The 22,352-nt window shown below is 52.9% G+C and overlaps 1 protein-coding gene and 2 non-coding genes across 3 annotated transcripts; 1 reads left to right on the forward strand and 2 right to left on the reverse strand.

Moving 5' to 3' along the window:
* The first annotated feature begins 1,849 nt into the window (after nucleotides 1-1,849).
* Nucleotides 1,850-9,519, forward strand: Dipk1b (divergent protein kinase domain 1B). Its single transcript, XM_051166639.1, has 5 exons — nucleotides 1,850-1,991; nucleotides 5,714-5,848; nucleotides 8,025-8,132; nucleotides 8,218-8,394; nucleotides 8,691-9,519. The coding sequence occupies exons 1-5, from the start codon at nucleotides 1,929-1,931 to the stop codon at nucleotides 9,501-9,503; spliced, it is 1,296 nt and encodes a 431-aa protein (XP_051022596.1). The 5' UTR covers nucleotides 1,850-1,928; the 3' UTR covers nucleotides 9,504-9,519.
* Nucleotides 9,520-10,872: 1,353 nt separating this feature from the next.
* On the reverse strand, nucleotides 10,873-11,015 carry LOC127207820 (small nucleolar RNA SNORA43). Its single transcript, XR_007833019.1, has one exon. It is a non-coding gene; the product is annotated as a small nucleolar RNA SNORA43 (small nucleolar RNA).
* Nucleotides 11,016-12,095: 1,080 nt separating this feature from the next.
* Nucleotides 12,096-12,226, reverse strand: LOC127207829 (small nucleolar RNA SNORA17). The gene has a single exon (XR_007833026.1). It is a non-coding gene; the product is annotated as a small nucleolar RNA SNORA17 (small nucleolar RNA).
* Nucleotides 12,227-22,352: the final 10,126 nt, after the last annotated feature.

Raw genomic sequence — 22,352 nt, forward strand, 5'->3', positions numbered from 1 at the left:
ATTATGTATGTGTGCGGAAGTAATACATCTTTGTGTGCGCACAGAGGGCAGAAGTGAGTGTTGGGTGCCTCTTCCTCTTTCTTCTTTTTCAAGACAGGGTTTCTCTGTGTAGCTCTGGCTGCCCTGGACTCTATTTGTAGACCAGGCTGGCCTTGAACTCACAGCGATTACAGGCGTGCGCCACCAGCCTGGCAAGGGTGCTTTCTCCTATCACTTTCCATCTTTTCCTTTGAGGCAGGGTCTCCCCCTGAGCCCCAGGCTGTATTTTTCAGCTAGGCTGGAAGCCAGCAAGTCCCAGAGGCCATCTTAGATCGGCTTTCCTCATCCTGTAACCTGGGTTACAGGTGTGTGCAGGTTGTCCGACTTGCTACATGGATTCTGGGATTGGAACTTCAATCCTTAGGACTTTACAATAAGTGCTTTTCGCTGCTGAGCCATTTCTCCAGCCTTCCTTTCACCAAACTTAAACTGCACTGTTCATCTGACCTGAGAAATCAAGATTAGAGATGCAATAGTCAAACTTCCTAAACAAGCTGTGTATAATCAATGTGATAATGAAATCATTTCTGTTTGTTTCCCTCCTTCCTCCCTTCCTTCCTTCCTTCCTTCCTTCCTTCCTTCCTTCCTTCCTTCCTTCCTTCCTTGAGGCAGGATCCCCCTTTGTAGTTCTGGCTAGCCTGGAACTTGAAACTCAGGCCAGGCTGGTCTTGAACTTCTGCCTGTTTCTTGGGTTCTGGGATACAGACTTGATGTTCTTTTCCTAATGTTTTGTGACCTGCTCTTGGCTCCGGTTCTCTTCACTTTTTCTGGCTTATAAATTCAACCTTTTCAGCAGGGCTCTTGGGACACTTGCTCTACTTTATTAAAAGAAGGTTGGCCTGGTCCAGTAATTGTGAAATAATTAGCATTCTTAAACTAAAGCTGTCTCTTTTTTTCTCTCTCGAGACAGGGTTTCTTTGTGTAGCCTTAGCTGTCCTGGACTCTCTTTGTAGACCAGGCTGGGCTCGAACTCACAGCGATCTGCCTGTCTCTGCCTCCCAAGTGCTGAGATTAAAGGCGTGTGCCACCATGCCTGGCCTTAAATCTTCAAATCGTGTACATCTTTCACCTTTTACTAAAGCTGTTTTTTAACAGCATTTTGCAAAGCATATATATGGGCAGCACTGGAGCACAGGGGAAGGCGGTCAGCCTCAATATTCCCCAGGAACGCGAACCCACACCAAAGATGTGGGTAAGGATTCAGGGCTGGTGGATGGTGCATTCTGCCCACTGTTCATTTCAACTAGCCCATTTCCAAGGGGGTCAGCCGCTGCCTTCTTAACCACTCCAAATGGGAGTCACACGACAGGCGCGTGTCTGTCCGTGGACAGAAATCAGAAGTGACCATCTCTCAGGAGCAGTTGCTGACCGCGGGGGCTATGGGTCCTTCCCCACGTCCCTGTGCTGCCGAGGCTGAAGACACTCGGTGCCAGACCGCGATGGTGGCTGCACGACTGATCGCAAACCCGGGAGGGCTTGGGGCAGATCCACCGTCTTTTACCCTTGAAAAGGTGGAAGAAATGCGCAAGCGCAGGCGGGGACCCTACAGGTCCTCAGCGCCAGTCACACCACTGTGTTCTTTGAGCAGTCCGGGTCGCCGGAGCCAGTTGGGGAGCCCTCAGGGGTGCGGTCCCCAGTGGGACCGCTAGACTGGATTTGGAGCCGCGCGTGCACGTCCCTCCCAATTGTCTCCGCGCGCGCCCCCTCCCGCCCGGCTTCTCGCGCGTGCGTCCCGGTCGGCCGTCAGAAAGGCACGCGCCTCGCCTTTAACGCGGGCCGAGGGCGCGCGGCCCGCATGGAGAGCAAGCGGCGGCAGCTGCGGGCCTGGCCGGGCCGGGGCTGAGGCCGAGCCTGCCCGCGGGGTTCCGCAGCCCCGGCCGGCGCCCATCATGCGGCGGCTGCGGCGCCTGGTGCACCTGGTGCTCCTCTGCCCCTTCTCCAAGGGCCTGCAGGTAAACGGTGGCCGGCCAGGTACAGCCCCACGGGAAGGGACAGGGGCTAGGGGCTAGTCTTCGCGGATGCACGGAAGGGCGCACCCTCCCTTCCCTTGGCTATTTTTTTAAAAAAGGGGGTAACAAACTTGGGACATTACCCTGTCCCTGACCGTCCCATGAGCCAGCTGAAACCTGGGATTGTGGTGACCTTGGGCCAATGAGGGCCAGCTGAAGAGGGACCTCCGCTCCTGCTTTGAGATGATGGGGGTCAGGCCTCTGGACTCCAGCCTTTCTGATTGTTAGGGTCCTCAGAGCCTATAGGAAGGAGCCAGCCCTCGCCAGGCCTGCCCAGGACTTCCTGGCCTCTCTGCAGGGCGGTCCTGAGGATGCTGGAGGATGCTGCCAGGGCCTGGCCTGCCTTAGATGGTTTATTTAAAGGATGAGGACCAACGCCTTTTGGATGCAGACACCTTCCAGGCCCAGATGCGCTTGTCTGCCCTCCTCTTCTGGGGGCCCGTAGCTTGTGCTTTGATCCATGCTCAGCCCTGGTTTGGGTGTGAGCTGAGGCTTTTTTTTTGGGAGGGGGGTCCTCCTAGTGCCAGGAGATGGGATGTATTCATACCCTTCGCTCTGAAGGATAGGCCCTGACTCAGCAATGGGTGGGCCAAGGAGTGGCAGGAGTGGGGTTTTGGCTAGTTCCCAGTGGGGGCTGGCTCAGGGAAAGCCACTGGCAGAGCCCCACCTGTCCTGAGCCTCAGTTTCCCCACCAGGGAAACACCAGGGCACCTGGCACATGGTCTAGGTTTCCTGGTCATTATGCGGTTCCTATCTCTCTAGTGACCCCTTCCTACCTCCCAAGCGGCTTCCTTGGAGCTGGATTGTTCAGCCCTGGAAAATGTGGGCCCAGGGCTAGCCAGCCTGTTCCCCGCTGAGCCGGCAGAAATCTGTGTGAGCTTCGAGTAGCCAGTGTGGTGAGACCAGCCCTGCGGTGAGGATCTGCAATATCAGGCCCGGGGTGGGGGTGGGCGGGAGCTGGGTCAGACAAAGGCTAGGTAGACCTTCAGAGCTTAGCCAAGGTGGCTTGGGGAGAGCCACCTGTGCCAAGGTGTCCTGGGGGGCCTGCCTCACGTGGGCCTTGCCTGGCAGGTTTCTAGGAGGCTTCTAGTTCTATGTAACTTGGTCCAGTCTGGGTCAACTGCAGTTTCTGGCCTTGGCCCTTTGGCTCTGGGTGTGGGCTGGAAGTCCTTTGATCTCGCCTCACAGCAACAGTGTCCCCTGCAGTTTCTCAGTCTTCCTGTTTTCATTTTGGAAAAATCTGAAAGTGGGCCCTGGGAGGATAAGTCTGCAGAGCTGGGCCCCAAAAGAGGGAGCATCTCCTAGAAGATTCTTAAGAAGGGTTGGACACTGTTCTCGTGGAGGAGGTTCCTTTCTATTCCAGCCCGCAGGGAACTAGGGCAGAGTTTAGAGTTGAGTTCCGCATGACTCCCGGATCCAAAAGTGGGATGCTGCCTGATTCCATCTCAGACTGTTTGGCAGCTGACTGACTGGAGGCTACAGGAAGTGTGTGAGGCAGAGGCCTCCCTCTGGGGTTGCTGCCCCACAAGTCTGGCTTTCCCACCCTCCCTGCTGAGCCGGTCTGTGTGGCTGACCCTTGCCTCTGCCTTGGGACATCTAGTCCTATGTGGCGCAGGCACTTTGGAAGCCCAGTCCCTTCCCTCCGGGGACTGCCATTTTCCAGGGTAGCTAGTGGGGAGGGAGGTAGCATTCAGCTGTCACTGGCTGTCAGCTTCGGACACTGCTTGGAGCACTTAGCGGGAGCCAGTGTCCTCAGCACCAAACCCAGACCTCTTCCTACCCTTCAGTGCTCGCACCTGTTGCTGGGAAATTCAGGTGAGGATGACAGGGTGACCTGGAGCCTCCACAGAAGTTTTGAACTGTGAAGCTGGGACTGCCTGCTTCCCCTCCCGTCCCCCCCCAGCCTCCCAACCGTCCTACCCACCAACACCTGGCTTCGATCTTAAAACAGTTTTAGACTTTTGCGTGTGAGTGTTTTGCCTGCATATCTGTATGTACATTATGTGTATGCCTGGTGCAAGAGGAGGTCAGGAGACGTAGATCTCCTGGGACTAGGGTGACACATGGTTGTGAGTGAGTGCTGGGAACAAGAAGCCAAGAGGTAAGATTACAGAAATGTGTGGCTCACACACAGCTTTTTTGGTGTTTTGACTTTTTTTTTTTCCCCGAGACAGGGTTTCTCTGTGTAGCCTTGGCTGTCCTGCACTCCCTTTGTAGACCAGGCTGGCCTTGAACTCAACAGCGATCCACCTGCCTTTGCCTCCCAAGTGCTGGGATTAAAGGCGTGTGCCACCACGCCTGGCTTTGTTCTGGTTTTTCAAGATAGGATTTTTCTGTTTAGCCATGTTCTGTAGACCGGGCTGACCTCAAATTTAGGCAATGATCCACCTGCCTCTGCCTCTCTTGTGCTGAGATTAAAGGCGTGCGCCACTACCACTCAGCTGTTTTTTTGGTTTTGGTTTGTTTGTTTTGTTTTTTAAGGTTTGTTTGTTATGTATACAATGTTCTGCTTGCATGCATGCCTGCACACCAGAAAAGGGCACCAGATCTCATTATAGATGGTTGTGAGCCACCATGTGGTTGCTGGGATTTGAACTCAGGACCTCTCTAAGAGCAGCCAGTGCTCTTAGACTCTGAGCCATCATTCCAGCCCCTGTTTTTTGTTTTGTTTTGTTTCTTTGGTTTTTCAAGACAGGGTTTCTCTGCATAGCCTTGGCTTTCCTGGACTCACTTTGTAGACCAGGCTGGCCTCGAACTCACAGCGATCCACCAGCCTCTGCCTCCCAAGTGCTGGGATTAAAGGCGTGCACCACCACGCCAGCCTGTTTTTTGTTTTTTAAGACAGGGTTTCCCTGTGTAGTGCTGGCTGTCCTGGAACTCACTCTGAAGACCAGGCCTTGAACTCAGATCTGATTTCCACTACCACATGGCACACACACAAAAGTGTGGCCAGATACACAGTATGAACTATCCTATCCTGTCCACCTTTCCGTGTACATTGGATGCATCGTGCATTGACACTGCTGTGGAGCTGCTGGCATGGTCCATCCACAGAAGCTCACCTTCCCATGCTGAGCCTGTGTTCTCACAGGCTACCCTGCCTCTGCCCCTGTCCCTGCCACTCACCTGTTTGCCTCATTGCCTCTGAGGACGCTGGGGTCTCACAAGTTGCAGCAGATGCCAGACTTCCTTCCTGCTGAAACCGAGTTCTTTTTAACCCTTGCTGTGGTCAATACTGCAGCTGTGTATGTGGGTGCACAGGCCCCTCCCCCATGACGTCACAGAGTTGGTCTGTTAGGCCTTTGCCATCCATACCACTTTCCCCAATGGTCCTGGCTCAAGGGGACTAGTGGGAAACAAGAGGGCCACATCGCTGGGTTGGCTGAACTGGCCCCAGCCGATGGCTCCGTGGCTCGGCTGCTCAGCTGGCCGGGTGTGAAGGTAGGCATGTTAGGAAATGAGAGCATTTCAACGCGGCAGGCTGTAAAAAGTATCTTCCTTCAGCCTTGTCTTTCCCCCCCCCATTTTGAAATGTCTACCTGTCCCTGATGAAGAGTCCCTGGCTGCAGACCCTGGCATGTGCCTGACATGATGGAGGTGCCTGCACTTGGTTCTGGGCAGGGCCCACAGGTGGGCACCTCCTCAGCTGGTCTCTCCTCCAGCAGGGGCGGCTTCCAGGCCTCAGGGTGAAGTATGTCTTGCTGGTCTGGCTGGGTATCTTCGTGGGCAGCTGGATGGTCTACGTGCACTACTCGTCCTATTCGGAGCTCTGCCGTGGGCATGTCTGCCAGGTGGTGATCGTAAGTCGGCCTGGGCCCAGGGACCTGCTCCATGTGCGGTCCTTAGAGATTTGGTGGCAGATGTGCTGGGCGGGGCAGGGGGCCGTCGAAGGAGGTCAAGGGGAGGAAGTGGGAAAACTGCATGTACTTGGGGTAGCTTAAATGTTGAAACATGGGCTGTCTAGTGAGGGCTGCCATGGCCCCCAAAAGCAGGCTGTGGGGTGGAGTCTCTTACGCCTTTCCTCTCCAGGGAGCTATTGCCGCTGTTGTGAGGATGTCCCTGTAAGTGGACGTGTGAGAGTGCACGCTTGAATATCAGAGCCTGTGTGAGCGTGCCTGTGAGACTCTTGGCTGGTGACATTGCCTCTTTTCCAGAGGAGATCCTTCTCCACCCCTGGTTGTACAGTCTCAGGTCCTAGCCAGCCTCTCAGCATGGTGGAAGCTGCTCAGTGGATCCCCACCCTGGCCCGCTCTGCAGATGGGGAAACTGAGGCTTGGAGATCTGGGAACACAGGAGTCCTGAGAACGGCTGGACACACAGCCCACCTCAGTTTCCTTTTCCTTTTTTAGAATTTTTTCCTTAAAAATGTATTTATTTATTTATTATGTGTGTGCATGCACATTGGCCGTGGCCTGTGTGTGGACATCAGAGGACTGTTTTTGGGAGTTGGGTCTCTCCTTCTACCTTGGATTCCAGGCTTGGAACTGAGGCCACGAGAGACTTGGTGGCAAGCTCCTTTACTTGCTGAGCTATCTTGCTGGCACCTATCTTGCTTTCTGTGGCACTTTCTTCTTGAATTCTGCCACTGTAGAATGCTGAGCAGGGTCAGCAGGCTCCTGCCTTCCCTGCTGTGAGTCAAGGCCAACACAGCCTCTGGCTCCTGTGAGGCCTCCCATCCCCCAAGGTCCTGTGACTGGTGCTGATGGGGTATCAGCACAGAGTCCTGTGGTGGAAGGGCTTGCCCACAGGATGGTGGGATGACAGGCATGCCTTTTCTGTTTCCTTCTCTATCAGATGAGCCTGTTTCACGTGGCCACAGTATACTCTGTCTTTGTGGGTCACATGGCTGAGTCAGTGCTTCCGATTGGCTCAGCTTCTTGGGGTGTTGGAGACCTCCTTTAACCCCTCCCCTTTCCTGCTGGCCTGGCTCTGACCAGCTCCAGGCTCCATGGTAACCAGTGATGTATATCCAGGAATTTACCCAAGTGAGAGCCAGCAGGCTCTTTACCCTGAGAGGAGGGCCTGGCTAGTGCAGATTTAATCTGTGTTGAGAGGCTCTCCCGGAGCCTTCAGCTAATGAGGCGGCCTGGGGTAAGCCTGGCAGGAAGTACGGCCCAGCATGGGGGCCCCAGGATGCCATTTCTTTAGGGATGGTGACAAAAAAGCCTGACAGTGACCATCAACTGAAGGAACATTTGAGACATTGGGTCTCCTTCATAGATGAGACCCTCTACAGTATGTACCTCTTATGGGTTGATGGCTGTGAGTCCAGATGGACCCTGATGTAGACATCGAGGCCAGGCCCTACCATTGGGCTGCTCCCGCCTTAGGCTGCAGGCCAGGCTAGACCAGGACAGAGATCACAGTGGATGGAGAGGCGCTGGATGGGGAGTGCGGACACCTGCTCAAAGGAGTGTCTGGGCTGCCTTGAAAGTTCCCAGCCATGCTGGGTTCCAGAGCTTGGACAGCCTCGCCGTAAGGGAGACAAGGGCTGGGTGCCCGGGTAATGCCTGAGGCTTAGCTATCCCCCATGACCAGGGCCCCTCTCATGGAACTTGTGGCTTTCATCTGATCCTGGTGCAGGCTGTGTATCTGACCACAGCTCTGCTGCAGAGGGCTCAGGTGGGACAGCAGCAAGAAGCCTGTTGCGGGCAGACCTGCCTGTGGTCCTGGGCACCAGTGTGTACTCTCGTTACAGTGTCTGGCGGTAGGCTGGTGGTGAGTCAAGCCAGTGAGACTAGGGGATAGAAACATTGCTCCTGGAGACAGGCCTACCCAGCAGCCTGTACGTGCTCCAGGCCACGGCCGTCGGGCCTCCTGTCCATGCTCCTGGTGCCTTCTCCCTCCCTTTGTGTCTCCTTCTTTCTTGGGGGTTCCTGAAGGAGTGTGGCTGAGCTGGCTGTGATCCACAGGAGGTGGGTAGGGCTCTGACCAAGTCCCATGCCCTAGGCCATACCCTAGTGCCTGTCTCCTCAGTGTGACCAGTACCGCAAGGGCATCATCTCGGGCTCTGTGTGCCAGGACCTGTGTGAGCTACAGAAGGTGGAGTGGAGGACCTGCCTTTCCTCAGCCCCAGGCCAGCAGGTGTGCAGCTGGGCATGGCGGGCGGGCTGGCGTGGGCTGCTGCTGACGGTAAGTCGGGTGTCGATACATCTGTGGCCTTGTCTAGGTGTACAGTGGGCTCTGGCAGGACAAAGAGGTGACCATCAAATGCGGCATCGAGGAGGCCCTGAACTCCAAGGCCTGGCCAGATGCAGCCCCGAGGCGGGAGCTGGTGCTGTTTGACAAGCCGACCCGGGGCACCTCCATCAAGGAGTTTAGGGAGATGACCCTCAGCTTCCTCAAGGTCAGTGCGCTCTACTAGGTGTGCTCAGACCTTCGGTAGTCCACGGCTGGGGGTGTCTACAAAGACCTGGGTAGGATGTGACAAAAGTAAGGGACTGGAGGGAGATGGAGAAAGGGCTCAAGGGCCTCTTCTCTCATCACTGGCCTGTGTGCATACCTGGGAGAAGAGACTGAGTGTGTGTGGTACAGGCCTTGCTGACATTCTAAGGTCTAGAGATCAGGCTAGACCCAGTGCTCTGCCAGATGAGGTATGCAGCAGGGACGTGCGTCTGACTTCCTTTTCGTCCTAAATGCCAGGTGAACCTAGGAGACCTGCCTTCCCTGCCAGCGCTGGTTGACCAGATCCTTCTCATGGCGGACTTCAACAAGGACAGCAGGGTGTCCCTGGCAGAGGCCAAGTCTGTGTGGGCCCTGCTACAGCACAATGAGTTCCTGCTACTGCTGTCGCTTCAGGAGAAGGAGCACGCTTCCCGTCTTCTGGGCTACTGCGGGGACCTCTACCTTACCGAGGGCATCCCTCACGGCTCCTGGCATGGGGCAGTGCTACTGCCTGCCTTGCGCCCGCTGGTGCCCTCTGTGCTGCATAGGGCTCTCCAGCAGTGGTTTGGACCTGCGTGGCCCTGGCGTGCCAAGATTGCCATTGGCCTGCTGGAATTTGTAGAGGAGCTCTTCCACGGTTCCTATGGTACCTTCTACATGTGCGAGACCACACTGGCCAATGTGGGGTACACAGCCACCTACGACTTCAAGATGGCTGACCTGCAGCAGGTAGCCCCGGAGGCCACTGTGCGTCGCTTCCTTCAGGGCCGCCACTGTGAGCAGAGCTCTGACTGTGTTTATGGGAGAGATTGCAGGGCCCCGTGTGATAGGCTCATGAGACAGTGCAAGGGTGACCTTATCCAGCCTAACCTGGCCAAGGTGTGCGAGCTGCTAAGAGACTATCTGCTGCCTGGTGCACCTGCAGACCTCCATGAGGAGCTGGGCAAACAGCTGCGCACATGCACTACGCTGAGTGGACTGGCTAGCCAGGTGGAGGCCCACCACTCACTGGTGCTTAGCCACCTCAAGACCTTGCTCTGGAGGGAAATCTCCAACACCAAGTACTCTTAAGGCTGCAGGCTCTAGCCACTAGTGCTGTGGGCGGAGCACCCATTTGGGAAGTCACCCCTCTGCAAAGAACACCCCCTACTTCTCAACAACCCAGCAGAGGCAGGACCCATGAGCAGCTGGCACACCTGGGTTATTCCTCAACATGTAAATAAATGGCTTTTATGTGACACCTAGGCATGTGGATCCTTTGCTGGAGTTGTCAAGTAGCTGCCAGGAAGGCTACTCTATAGAGCTCTGACCTGGACACTAACAGGGCATACAGAACATCGTGGGCCTGAATGCTAACTTTGGTCCTTGAGATTGAACTTGTGGACTCTTGTGCATTTCTGCTACCAGCGCAAAAATGGCACTCAGTCTGGGCTTCTCACACCTTTAGCCAACTAGAGCATCTGCAGTTCAGCTGCACAGCTTGGCAGAGCAGTCTCTTCCCACGGCACAGGGAAAATGTTTGCTTACAGTACACAGCAAGCTTAGCTCCTGTCAGCCACAGTTCCAGCCCAGACAGTAAACCTCAAACCTTTTGTGGCTTTTTGAGACAGGGCTTCTGTGTAGCCTTCACTGTACTGGGCTAAACAGTAGCTCTTATTCACTGGGATGTTTTATTTTCCAGAGGAGGAAACTCAGTAGGCCTAAGAAATCTTATCTTGGCCAAGATGGGTGAGCCATTGACAAGTGAAGAAAGATTCTAGTCTCAAGAACTGACAAGTTTATTTGTGCCACAGCACCAACACATCCAGTCCCATTGTGCCGTCTCCCAATTATCTTTCCCGAGATAGGGTTTCTCTGTTAACAATTGTGGAATTGTAAACCGGGCTGGTCGTCACCACCACTTTGCCCATAATTATCTCCTTTTAGGACATGTGCAGTGGGTAGATGGAAATACTGGGCCTCAGAGGGTCCTCTGTCCCTTAGTGTCACTATCACAGACCTCGGTTCACCAGTCCTGCGTATACAGCAAAACCCAAATGTGGTTCACAGTTTATGTGGGCTACTAGGCCGAGAATGCAGAGTTGCCCAAAGCCTGTATGGGTGGTTCCATAGGTCCCTGGTGAGGTCAGAAGCCACACGTGAGACCCATGACCTAAAACATCTGTACGTGTCCTGAACAGCCATGTAGCCAAAAGGTAGGCCTTACTCTTCCTGGCTTCTGGATCTGGAAGATGAAAAGGATGAGTAAGTTTCTCCTATTTTCCTGGCCCCTCCCTCTGGATGCCTCCTAGAAAACCCAGTTTCTACGTTCCTGCAACTCCAAAGCTCTATGCTGCTAAAATGCCAACCGCAACAGCCTTTTGGTGAGCTCTCGAGGTCTGACATTGGAGTCTGGCCAACAACAAAGCCAAACCCCATGCCACCTCAGCCCGGCCCTGCAAAATGTCAGGCTATAAACCATTCTTAGTGCTCACTGGCTTCTGAACACTGAGCGTAGAAATAGCCACTTGCTCTTTGCCCTGATGTCACAGGCACAGCTGAGGAGCCGTGCTGTGCGTGTGGTGCTGACAGACCCAGGACAGCATCTTCAGGGCAGCCACTCACATCCCACCCGAGCATGCTCCAGCCCCTCTTACCTCAGCTGGAGCATTGCTGGACATTTGGAGCAAGCAGGGCCCAGTCACCAACTTTCCTGCATCAAAGAAGACAATCAGCGCAAAGTCTCCTAACCCCGAGAGGCCTGAAGCAGCAGCCCCTTTACATTCAGTGTTTCACCCCTATTTTACTGTACCCCCAAACTGCTAGCTTCACTGCACCAAACACAGGCGAATAACTATAGCACGGTGCTCAGTTTTCCTGACTAGTATGTTGACAGGCAGAAAGTGCACCATGGAGAGACTGGGCAAACGGGTGGTTTATGGCCAGGGCGGGACAACCCAAGATCTCACCTCAGTTGACCTCAACCACAGGCAATTAAACTAGTGCAAAGCGTAACCTTATGCCAGAAGGCAGCCATTACAGTCACTATCCTCCCACATTCTGAGGGCATACCCTGTGGCCTACACTGCATGGACCCACCACCCATTATTTGTGGTGCCAGGATGGAGACTCAGGCCTGCACACAAGCTGTCCTCCTGCCCTGCTAGTTTAAATCCCTGGCAAATGAGGGCCACAGAGTACGTAGCCCGCCTCTGGCTTCAGGCAGTAACCAGCTGCTGGAGATGCCTGGTTTGAAAAGCCATCTTCTCACATTAGACAAAGTGTCTAAACCCCCACTCAGAAAAACCACCTCTTGGTTGGGGCTGGAGTGATAGCTTAGGGGTTAAGAGCGCTGGCCGCTCTTCCAGAGTTCCTGAGTTCAATCCCCAGCAACCACATGGTAGCTCACTACCATCTATAATAGGTGTGATGGCCTCTTCTGGTGTACATGCAGTCATACACAAAGAACACCGTCTCCTTAGAGCCCACTTGCTTTGTGGTCATGGCATTTCACCATTGCAATAGAGACCCTGACTAAGGCACATTCCGTCACTGTTCGCATATCCGCCCTATAGCCCCAGGCTGGTGAGGAACCGGCCACAATGCTCTGCTTCTCAGGACCCTTTGGGGATGGCAGACCTAAGCCAGTCAGCCCCCAGGAGGGAAGTTCCACCTTCAGTTCAGAGTGTCAGGCTATTAATCATTCAGCCGTCCACAGGGCAGAACACTGAGCGTAGACATAGCCTCTCTCCTCTCTGCCCCTACTGACGCACATGTGGCACCGCAGCCACACCTGCAACGCCTCTAGGGGCAGGATGCTGATGAACCGACCCAGTGCCTGACACCACAACGGTTCGTCTCAAGAACTTCCCGTCAACTTACCCAAGACTCCAACACGTCCTCATGGGCGCCTAATTTCTGGGTGGACAAACTACCTGGAGAAGAAAAAAACCAACCATTTGGCACACACACCCTTGGCAAGATCTCACTGGGGGAATTGCACCAGGCCTGTATTTTATCCCAATGGCCCCACAGCGGTCTGTTCTTGCTAAGGCTTTCTATAAAAGAAACAAGAAACATGCACCGCACTCAACAGTCAAAGATACTGTCTCGGATCTGGGTTATCTCAAGTTGGCTATTCAGAATGGTTCTGAGTAGCTCTTTTCAAGAAAGACCAATCTCCTCCTACGTCAGCATAAAGCAAAATGTACTCAGACACACTCCCTGGTGTTCCTTAGCTCTAGGAAGGGGAGACCGGTCTGGAGCCCCACCCAGCGAAGATTACAAAGCGATGCCTTAGGAGGCTTCCTGCGTCGCAGCAGCCCAGACGGGAGCCTAGCTTTTCCTTCTAGATCCTGCCGGGGGTCGTCCACCCAGCCCTCGGGCACATCACGAACCTGCCCTTTCCCCTTACCACATGGCGAGTCTGCTACACATATTAGGGTGACTAAGCCCGCATGGGGAAAGCACCCGGCATCTTTTTTACGACCGCCAGCACAAGATGTAGTCTTCTCGTTAGCAAGCAGAGAGCTACGTAGGATCATCCGCGGTGCCCAAGGTCAACAACAGGGGCGATGACGATGGTTCACTGCACGCCGCCATGGCCGCCGAGAGGCCGAGCCGAGCCGCGCCACGCCTTTTATAGTAGCGCCTACGGCAGCCCGCGAGGGACTTCCTCCGACCACCAGCTGCAGCGCCCTCTCGTGGCCCCTCTGCTCCTCGCCAGAGATCCTCGTAACCCGGTTCCTCAGAGGCTCCTGGGACTCGGTACAGCCTGATCTTAGAGCCTGCCTAGCCAGGTGGATCTCAGAGACGTATTTAGCGTGTTGCCAAGCTTACAGGACTTTTCAAACGACCTACGAAGTCCTGCGTCTTTTACAACGAAGCTTTTGTGATGGGTCCGGAAGGTGCGTCTAGGAGATTATGGAGGAGCCCAGATGCTTCTAACTAGCCTAACCTTGGGGGTGGGGGTGGGGGGCTGTGTGTGGCCCTGAGGTGCATGGCAGCTTCTTGAAGGTTGACTGTCGTCTGCTTCAGGACAGTCAGTACTCAAAGACACATAATACACCCAGACCACTAGCTGCCATCTATATTGTGTCCAGCACAAGTACACATCGCACATCTAATAAGTCCTGAAACTGATGAGGTCTTCCCGGTGATGGGAATGGATTGTGGGCCTGGGGGCATATCAGTGAGCACTCTCCTGCTAGGGGCCCAGGCCAGCCACACTTGCTGAGGGGATTAAATTCTTGCCTCCCTCCCCCCTCCCTCCCTCCCTCCCTCCCTTTTTTTTTTTTTATAACATTTTATTTATTTATTTATTTATTTATTTATTTATTTATTATTTATACAGCCTCCTGCCTACATGTGTGCCTGTGCACCAGAAGAGGACACTAGATCTCACTATAGATGGTTGTGAGCCACCATGTGGTTGCTGGGAATTGAACTCAGGACCTTTGGAAGAACAGCCAGTGCTCTTAACCTCTGAGCCATCTCTCCAGCCCCCCTCCTTCCTGGTTTTTGATGTAGTGTTTCACACGGGCTACCTTCAAACTTGCTATGGAGTTGAAGACAATTTGAACGTCTTATCCTTGTGCCTGATTAGAGGTGTGAACTATCATGCACGGCCCAAAGTCTTGCAACTTTACAGTAGGTGTGAGTGTGGGACCCATCTTCAGGAGTAAGAAATGCTCCCTAACTGACTGACATGAACTCTGGTGCTCCATATTCGACCATCTCCCCTTGGTGGGGAGGCCTGATGGCACTCAAAGAAAGAATAAGCAGGCTACTGAAATGAGACTTGATAGCCTATGACCATATGGTGGGGGAGGAGGTCCCCCTTGGTCTTAGACCTAGGGGAGGGGAATAGAGTGAAAGCGGGAGGGAGGGAGGAATGGGAGGATACAAGTGGTGGGATAACAATTGAGTTGTAATATGAATAAATTAATAAAATTTAAAACAGAGAAATGCTCCCTAGTCACAGGGTTATAACTGAGGGCCTAGGAGGGGGCCTTGGAGGTATGTCTGGGGAGCAGAGGTCAGAAGGAAGCTCCCTTGAGCTGCTGAGCATTGACCAGATTCATCAGTGTGAACTCTTTTGTTTTTGGCTTTTTGAGACAGGGTTTCTCTGCGTAACTGGCTGTCCTGGACTCACTCTGTAGACCAGGCTGGCCTCGAACTCACAGAGATCCACCTGCCTCTGCCTCCTAAATGCTGGCCTTAAAGGCGTGCGCCACCACGCCCAGCTCCAGTGTGAACTCTTTTGCCAACAGATCAGGAAGGAACAACAAGAGGTGAGGCTGCTTCTTCTTCTTCTTCTTCTCCTTCTTCTTCCTCTTCTTCTTCTTCTTCCTCTTCTCCTTCTTCCTCTTCTTCTTCTCCTTCTTCTTCTTCTTCCTCTTCTTCTTCTTCATCTTCTTCTTCCTCTTCTTCTTCCTCTTCTTCTTCTTCTTCTTCTTCTCCTTCTCCTTCTCCTTCTCCTTCTCCTTCTCCTTCTTCTTCTTCTTCTTCCTCTTCTTCTTCCTCTTCTTCTTCATCTTCATTAGGCAGAGTTTCTCTGTGTAGCCTTGCCTGTCCTAGACTTGCTTTGTAGACCAGGATGGCCTCAAACTCACAGCGATCCACATGCCTCTGCCTCCCGAGTGCTGGGATTGAAGGTGTGCTCTACCTCGCCTGGCTGAGGTGTGGCTTCTTAATCCAAGAAGATTCTGGTGCCCACTTTATCACTGCCTTTAGTGTTTGTGCCTAGGCTAGACCCATGCCAGAAGAGGTTCCTGCGTTCGTCCTGAGCTGCAAACAGGTCTGGATCCATCTGTAGATGACAGAAAGAGTGGGACCAATGAGAAACTGTAAAATTATAAAATATAAGATGCTTGTTTGCTTGTCCAACTTTGCTTGCCCAGTGGCCTGAGAACCTCTCCCAGTTCTTGGAACTGCTAACCTCAAGAGTTCCACCCTAATTCCCGGAATAGTTACATGCAAATTTGCAGTTATCAGATGTCCTCACAAGAGGTTCCCTCAGGCCAGATGTCCTAATGTCCATATGATTCCAGTAATAAGCAACCCCACCTGCTTTGTGGTTTTTGCCTTTAAAACTAGCCTGTAACAGCTACTCGGGGTCCTTCACCCCCGAGTGCTGAGGGACCCTGACACATCAACAATTGGGACCTTTGACGTGTCAGTAATAAATTTTACCTATACCTATACCTCTCAGCTGGTGTGACTTGAGTGGTCTCTTGCGGTGACCCCCTTCCCGAATTGGACCCCCAGGGTCCAATATTGTGGGCCAGGGTCCAACACCAACTGCTGGAGCACCATTGACAGAGATGTAGCCAGCCCAGAAGCAGCTTCGACACTGACCGCAGATACAGATGTCCACCCCAACTACAGCACGGTCTCTAAGGACAGAAGGAGAAGTGTCGGGATCGCCACCTCTGCCTCCAAAGCCATCCTCATCACGGATGAGGCGGCACCATCCAGCAGCAATCGTAGCTCTCAAACCTGCTCACGGTCGCAGAGACTCAGCGCGGGACTCAGAGCTACCAGTAGCTCTCAAACCTGCTCACGGTCTCAGAGACTCAGCGCGGGACTCAGAGCTACCAGTAGCTCCAGAGACACTTCTAGTTCCAGTTCCCAAGCTAGATACAGTTGTGGAGCCCTCAGGACCCAGAGCTTTCTGCACAGAGCCAGCTCCAGTTAAGGGCCAGTGGCAGGTGACAGCCAGAGCAGTCTCCGTGACAGAGTTTGAAGAACTGGTCCCTTCTAGGGTATTTCTTTCCCTGACCTGATCAATGTTTTAATCAAAACACTGTAGGCACCACAGTTCAAACTTTGAAGAGACCATTGGGAGTTATCCAGCTTTGGTGGGGGGGTGAGGCTTCACTGGAGGAACTGAGTCACTAAGAGGGCCTGCCTTTGAAAGAGCTATCTTGACTGTAGAACTCCCTCTTGCTCTCTGTTTCCTGGCCACCATGAATTGAGCAACCTGTGCTAAATATAAGCAAGGACCCCACAGCCCTTGTGGGAATTCTCAGGCATTCACCCATCCCACCAGGCTGGCTTGCATATTTGTTATTTAGCAGAAGATTATGCTAAGGCTCAGAGCTGAGCAGGACCAGGACCACAGCTTGTCCTCAGGACTCCTTGTCCCCGACTGAGATCTCTTTGTGGCCAGTGTCCTGCACTCTCAGACCAGAAGATCTCTCTGCCTAGGCTAGGCTAGGAGTGAGAGGGGCTGGGCCTGGCCATGTTCTCTCCCAGTCTGTTTGTGCACCAGGGACAAAGGATCACAGAACTGCGGAGCTCAGCATCCCTCCTGAAGCATCTGGATGCAGCCTCCTTCAGTGGGTCCCATGGGTCTCACAGGATCTAAGTTCAAATCCTGGCTCTGTCGTTCTGCAGGACAGAAACTCAGTTCCTGATACAACCTTTGCTCCCCTCTAAAACCTCATGAGTTAGCTGGGCCCTCAACTGTCCACTCTGATGTTCGCTCAGTATTCTTGTTTCTAAGTGCCCATCAAACTCGGCTTCCAGCATTTAAAGGCCCAAGGTTCCAAACTTTGATACACTCTTGCTGCAAACAGGTTCCAAAAGGTCTAAGAAACTCAAGGTCATGTTTAGCACAACTATGACTCACTTCCATTGTAAAACTTTATTTGGTTTTTATGTGTATGAGTTTTTGGCCTGCATGCATGTTTGTGTACCACATGTGTCCTTGGTGTCCACAGAGCCCAGAAGAGGGCATCAGATCTCCTGGAACTGGAGTTACAAATGGTTTTGAGCTACCATGTGGATTTGGAAATCAAACCTGGCTCACTGAAGGGCAGCCAGGACTCTTGTCCTGGCCTCACCTCCTGTTATCAGTCATTTCTGTCTTAGTTACTGTCTTGGCTTCCTTCCCTCTTGCTGGGATTAAAAGACCAGGACAACAACAGCAAATTAAGGGAGAGAGTGTTGGGTTCACAGTCTGAGGTTACAGCAGTTGAGCAGTTCAGTGTGACAGGGAAGTCACAGCAGCAGGCCACATGGCATGGTCACATGGTCAGCTCCACAGTCAAGGAGCAGAGTGATGAGTGCTGATGCTCGGTTCACTCTTTCCTTCTACAGTCCAGGATTCCAGCCTAGGGAATGGTGCTGCTCACAGTGAGTGGGTCTGCCCACCTCAATTAACCTATTCAAGATAAACCCTTAGGCACATCCAGCGAGAGGCTCATCTCTGGGATGATTTTAGATCGTATCAACTTGCAAACTGAGATGAATTGTCACAGTACCTGCCTAAAGAAATTTAAAGAAGGAAAATTTGTTTTGGCTTACAGTTCAAGGAGATGCAGTCCAACTGTGGTGCAGAAGGCATGACAGCAGGACTAGGAGGCAGCTGACCGCTCTGGCTCCAGTCCAGAAGCAGAGAGAGATGGGATGTGGTGCTCAACTTTCTTTGTCTTTTTTTCCGTCTTGGACCCCAGGCCGTGGGGATGGTGCTTCCTACACTCAGTGTCTGGCTTCCCGCCACAGGCACCCCCTCAAACTTTGCTGCCATGTTGATTCTAAAGCTCACCAACCTGACAATCAAGATTAACCACCATGGTTCCAGGGATCAGCAGTTAAGAGATCTCACAGCTCTTTAGGGGACTTGGGTTCAGTTCCCAGCATGCACATGCTGCTGTGATGCCCTGTGTGACCTTCATGGATGCCCACACACATGTGAGCATGCACACAACCCCTCCCCCCCCCCCCCCGCCCAACAAATACAAATAAATCTTTTAAAAGGACAAAGCAAAAATGTTCAGGCATGCTTGTTTTTTCTTCAAACAACTCTTTAGTAGCTGAGTGTATAGGTAATATTGAAACGATAGAAAAACTGTTTTTCAAACCTGGACACTCGGTACCTTCCGAGGTGGCCTCAGGGTTGTTCTAAAACCACACCCTCATACCTGTCCAGAGCACCTAACAGTGCGTGATATCCCAAGCTGAGCTCTTGCCTCCTCAAGGATAAAATAACTAGTAACCAATCATTTAAAAGATCAACTAACTATTCATGTTTGTACTAAGTTCTGCTTCTTTAAGAGTATAAAAGACCCAGGCTTTGCTTATTCAGGGTCTCCAGCTCAATAGAGTTTGGTAGACCCCATCATGATGGATCAATAAAGCATCCCTTGCTGTTTGCATCGGACTGGACTCTCATGTCTCTTTGGGCTCCTGGAAGTAGGACCTAGCCCCCGAGGTCTTACAACATAAAGTGTATCCTACAGACTTACCAACTGATGAGACAAAAACATTAGTTAAAAGGACAAAGGAATTCTTACCTTAGTCACAGGGTGTATGCTGGTTGGAAGCCTAGCAGCTTCTGGGAGGTCCTGCCCATGTGCAGACTCAGACTGGGTCCTGCAGAGGAGCTCCTTTCTCTTTCCATGGTCTCTCCAATCTTGTGATGTTTCTGTCCCACCTAGGAAGACCACACTCCTGGTGGGAACCAAGGCCTGGGTTTGGATAAGCAACTCTTGGTTGTCCCTCAGGACCAGGGCTGGGGCCTGGGGCTAGGGTGGGGATAGGAGCCCAAGAGGCCCTTGTGTCATGCTCTTGGCTTCAGACTCCTGGGAGGGACATTTCCCACTCTGAGAGCATTCTCACTGGACAAGGATCCTCAGAAGTGCCAAAGGCAGTCTTGTGGTTAATTCTACAAATTAGCTTTTCTATTCACATGCATCCAAACAAAACTACAAATCTCCTGGAAACAGAGGTGTGGGCAATGACTTTGGCATGGGTAGGGGAGGACAGGGCTCTGCAACCAGAGCCACTCTGGTTGATAAACAGCAGAAGCAGGAGAAGGAGAGGGAAGGGGAGGGAGAAGAGGAGGGGGAAGAGGAGGAAGAAGAGGAGGAAAAGGAGCAGAGCCCTCAGGAGCTGAGCTGGGACCATGCAGCTGCTGACACTCCTGGTGGGGCTGGCTCTGTTCTCTGTGGTTGGAGCCATGATGCCTCCTCTGTCTCCTGCCAGTGCTCAGCAGGTGATGATGGCTCTGGGGAGGGAGGACTGAGATGGTGGGCATTGGCTTTCAAGGTCAGGCCTTGACCTGGGTGGGTCTAAGGCTTGCTGATGGGAGCCATGGGCGATGTTGGAGAGGTACCTCTCTTATGTCCTCGGTGGCATCTTCTGGGGTGGAAGTGGGGTTTGAGCATGTATCCAAGGCCACAGTCCTGTTTTTCTACTGTGGGCTCATAGAGGCTAGGGGGATGTTGGTGGTGGGAGAAGCTGGCTGGCCCCTGTCCTGGTCTAGCCAGCCCTGCCATCCAAGGTTAGGCTCCTTTCCTCTCAGTGTGTGAGCTTTATAGAAACATCTTTTTCTTCTTGCAGTAAGTTGACTCCAGATTTCCCCCAGGTCAAGGCCCCTGTGGCTGCTGTGTGCCTGTGGAGACAGCACCATCTGCTCATCTCTTTCAGGAGAACTCTGAGGAGTCCATTCCTCAGAGGAGGCAGCACAGGCTGGGGAGGAAACCAGGGTCAGGAGTCCTGGGGCTTGTCCCATGTTAGCAATGTGGCGCTAGACAGCGGAGAGGACCAAGCTCAGATGGCGCTGTCACGTTTGTCTCTGGTCACTACCACAGCTGTGTCCTTTCTGGCCTGTCCTCCTGCTCAGCACCCTGAAATGAAAGGTCAACCCTGTCCTCCAGATCACCTCTCTCAGCTCCCTCTGGGTGGCAGTGCAGGGACTGTGGTCAGGGCTCTGTGCAGGAAGGGTTTCTCCCAGGAGGCCTCTGGCCTGCCTGCCTGGTTCTCTGTGCTGCTGGTGACAAGGGACAGGCATGGCCAGGACTCCTTCTGCCATCCCAGCTGCTGGGACCCCTCCATCTTGCACTGAGGTCCTACCACATCCTCCTGCCTCTGCCCCTTTGGCTGGCTGCCCATCTCCATGCAAGCATGTGCACCTGTGGCCTCCTACTCCAGCTTTTAGGAAAGTGGTACATAAAGCGCTGGGCAGGAGACATGCCTATTCCTGAGTGGAGATGGAAGGACCCGCTGCCTCCCTTCACCTTTGAAAGAAATTCTCTTCAGGAGCTGGAGTTCAGGATGAACCTGACGTGAGTAGTGTCTGTGGAGGCAACCCTCTCTACTGCTGCTGAAGAATCCAGCCCTTGCTCCACACATACCATCCCTCAGGGCAATTGTTATCAGGAATGAGATGCCACGCAACAAATATGATAGGGAAAGAATTATTGGGTGAAGGAAAGGAGAGAGGAGTTAGGGCCTGAGTGCACCATGAGAGTAGAGAAAGACAGAGTGAGAGAGACAGTGAGAGAGAGAGAGAGAGAGTTGGGGGAAGGGTGCCACCCCTTAGGGAGACTGACAGAGGGGGAATCTGAGGAAGAGAGAGTGCAAGAGAGATGAGTGATGGCTTTGTCCTTTTTATCCCGGACCCTGGCGGTGGCAGGTGATGATGTCAGAGGTTGCTAAGCATCTTAGAGGCAGGTTAGTGGAGCTGCTTATATGCTAACAGAAATGGCATCCTCTTGTGTTGTCTTGGCAACACCGGGTGATCTCTGCCAGCATGAGACTGATGCTCCCAGGACACTGACCTGATGTCATGAGGTCAGGGGTCCCACCTGCTGTGTTCCACACCAGTATGAGAGGAGTTTTCCAACACAGCATTGCTTGATCCTGTGACCAGCATGGGCCCCAGGATTAGGAATAAGGAAGGATGGTGGGTGCCCCGGGGAGAGCCATACTTGTACCCTGTATTCTAGGAAACCCATTGGCTGTATTCAGTTCAAGCTGCCGCTGTATGACGGAGAGGACCCTGGCACATTCCTCACCTGTGAGTAGCTGGGTTACAATTCTTTTTTTAAATTCATTTTTTATTTTATGGGCATTGGTTGTTTTTTCCTGCGTGTGTGTCTGTGTGAGCATGTCAAATACTGGAGTTACGGACAACTGTGAGCTTCCATGTGGGTGCTGGAAATTGAACCGGAGTCCTTTGGAAGAGCAGTCAGGGCTCTTAACAGCTGAGCCATCTCTCTGGCCCTAGGTTACAATTTCCATTTCAGTTAAGGGCCAATGGGAGACTGAAGGAAAGATAAACTTGCTTTTGTTATGATCCCAAGTGTGGGATGGGGACCCGTCTTGTGAGAACAGGTGAGGTTAATCCACTAGAAGACAAACCACCTCGTGCGGGAACTTGTTTGTTGCCAACTGAAAAGATCCCATGAACAGACTCTGGGAGGAGATATATAAATGAGCCCAGAACTGGAGGCGGGGCCTTTGGAGACTTGGGATAGTTTTTGGCTGTTCATCGCTGCACTTTGAGACTCTCCTAGAGAGAACTGCTCGAGGGAAGGCTTCGGGGTTCCGGGCTCCTGCCGAAGTTCCAGGTAATGGTTATTCTGGGTTCCAGCAGAAGAAATCTTGCTGATTACGCCAGGAGAATCGTTCCTTGAAACTGATATCCTTACGGATTTGTTATTGTGTTCTTTAACCCTATTCTCCTATTGTTTCCATTAGTCGGGTTATAAGTGACGTACTCTAGGTTAATAAGTTCATAATAAAATATATTTGTTAAGAAAGTTGAGCTTACAGGAGACCTGCTGCTCACATGGCTGTGTTGCCCACAGGGTGGAGGCACGTCATCCACATCCACTTCCTGCCTGGAAAGAAGTTTGCCATTGCCTACTTCAGGGGCAGAATGAACTATCAGTACTGCCAGATGATGATGCTCATGGGTGTGTTCCAGCTCTCTCTGTGTGTGAGCATGGCCGCAGACATGGAGCAGGCCCATGTCTTTCTGCTTGGCTTGGCTTGCTCCATCCTTCTCCTGGGGAGCCGCTCCTGCACTTCCTGGACTCACCAGCAGGGGGACCTGTAAGCCCTTGGGTCAGAAGTGCAGGTGTGCTGCTGACCCAGCCAGCCCCTGGCCACTCCCTCCCTCAAAGGTCAGCCTTTGCATGGTACTGC

The sequence above is a fragment of the Acomys russatus genome, chromosome 24 (assembly GCF_903995435.1).
Source record: "Acomys russatus chromosome 24, mAcoRus1.1, whole genome shotgun sequence".
Classification (NCBI taxonomy): domain Eukaryota; kingdom Metazoa; phylum Chordata; class Mammalia; order Rodentia; family Muridae; genus Acomys; species Acomys russatus.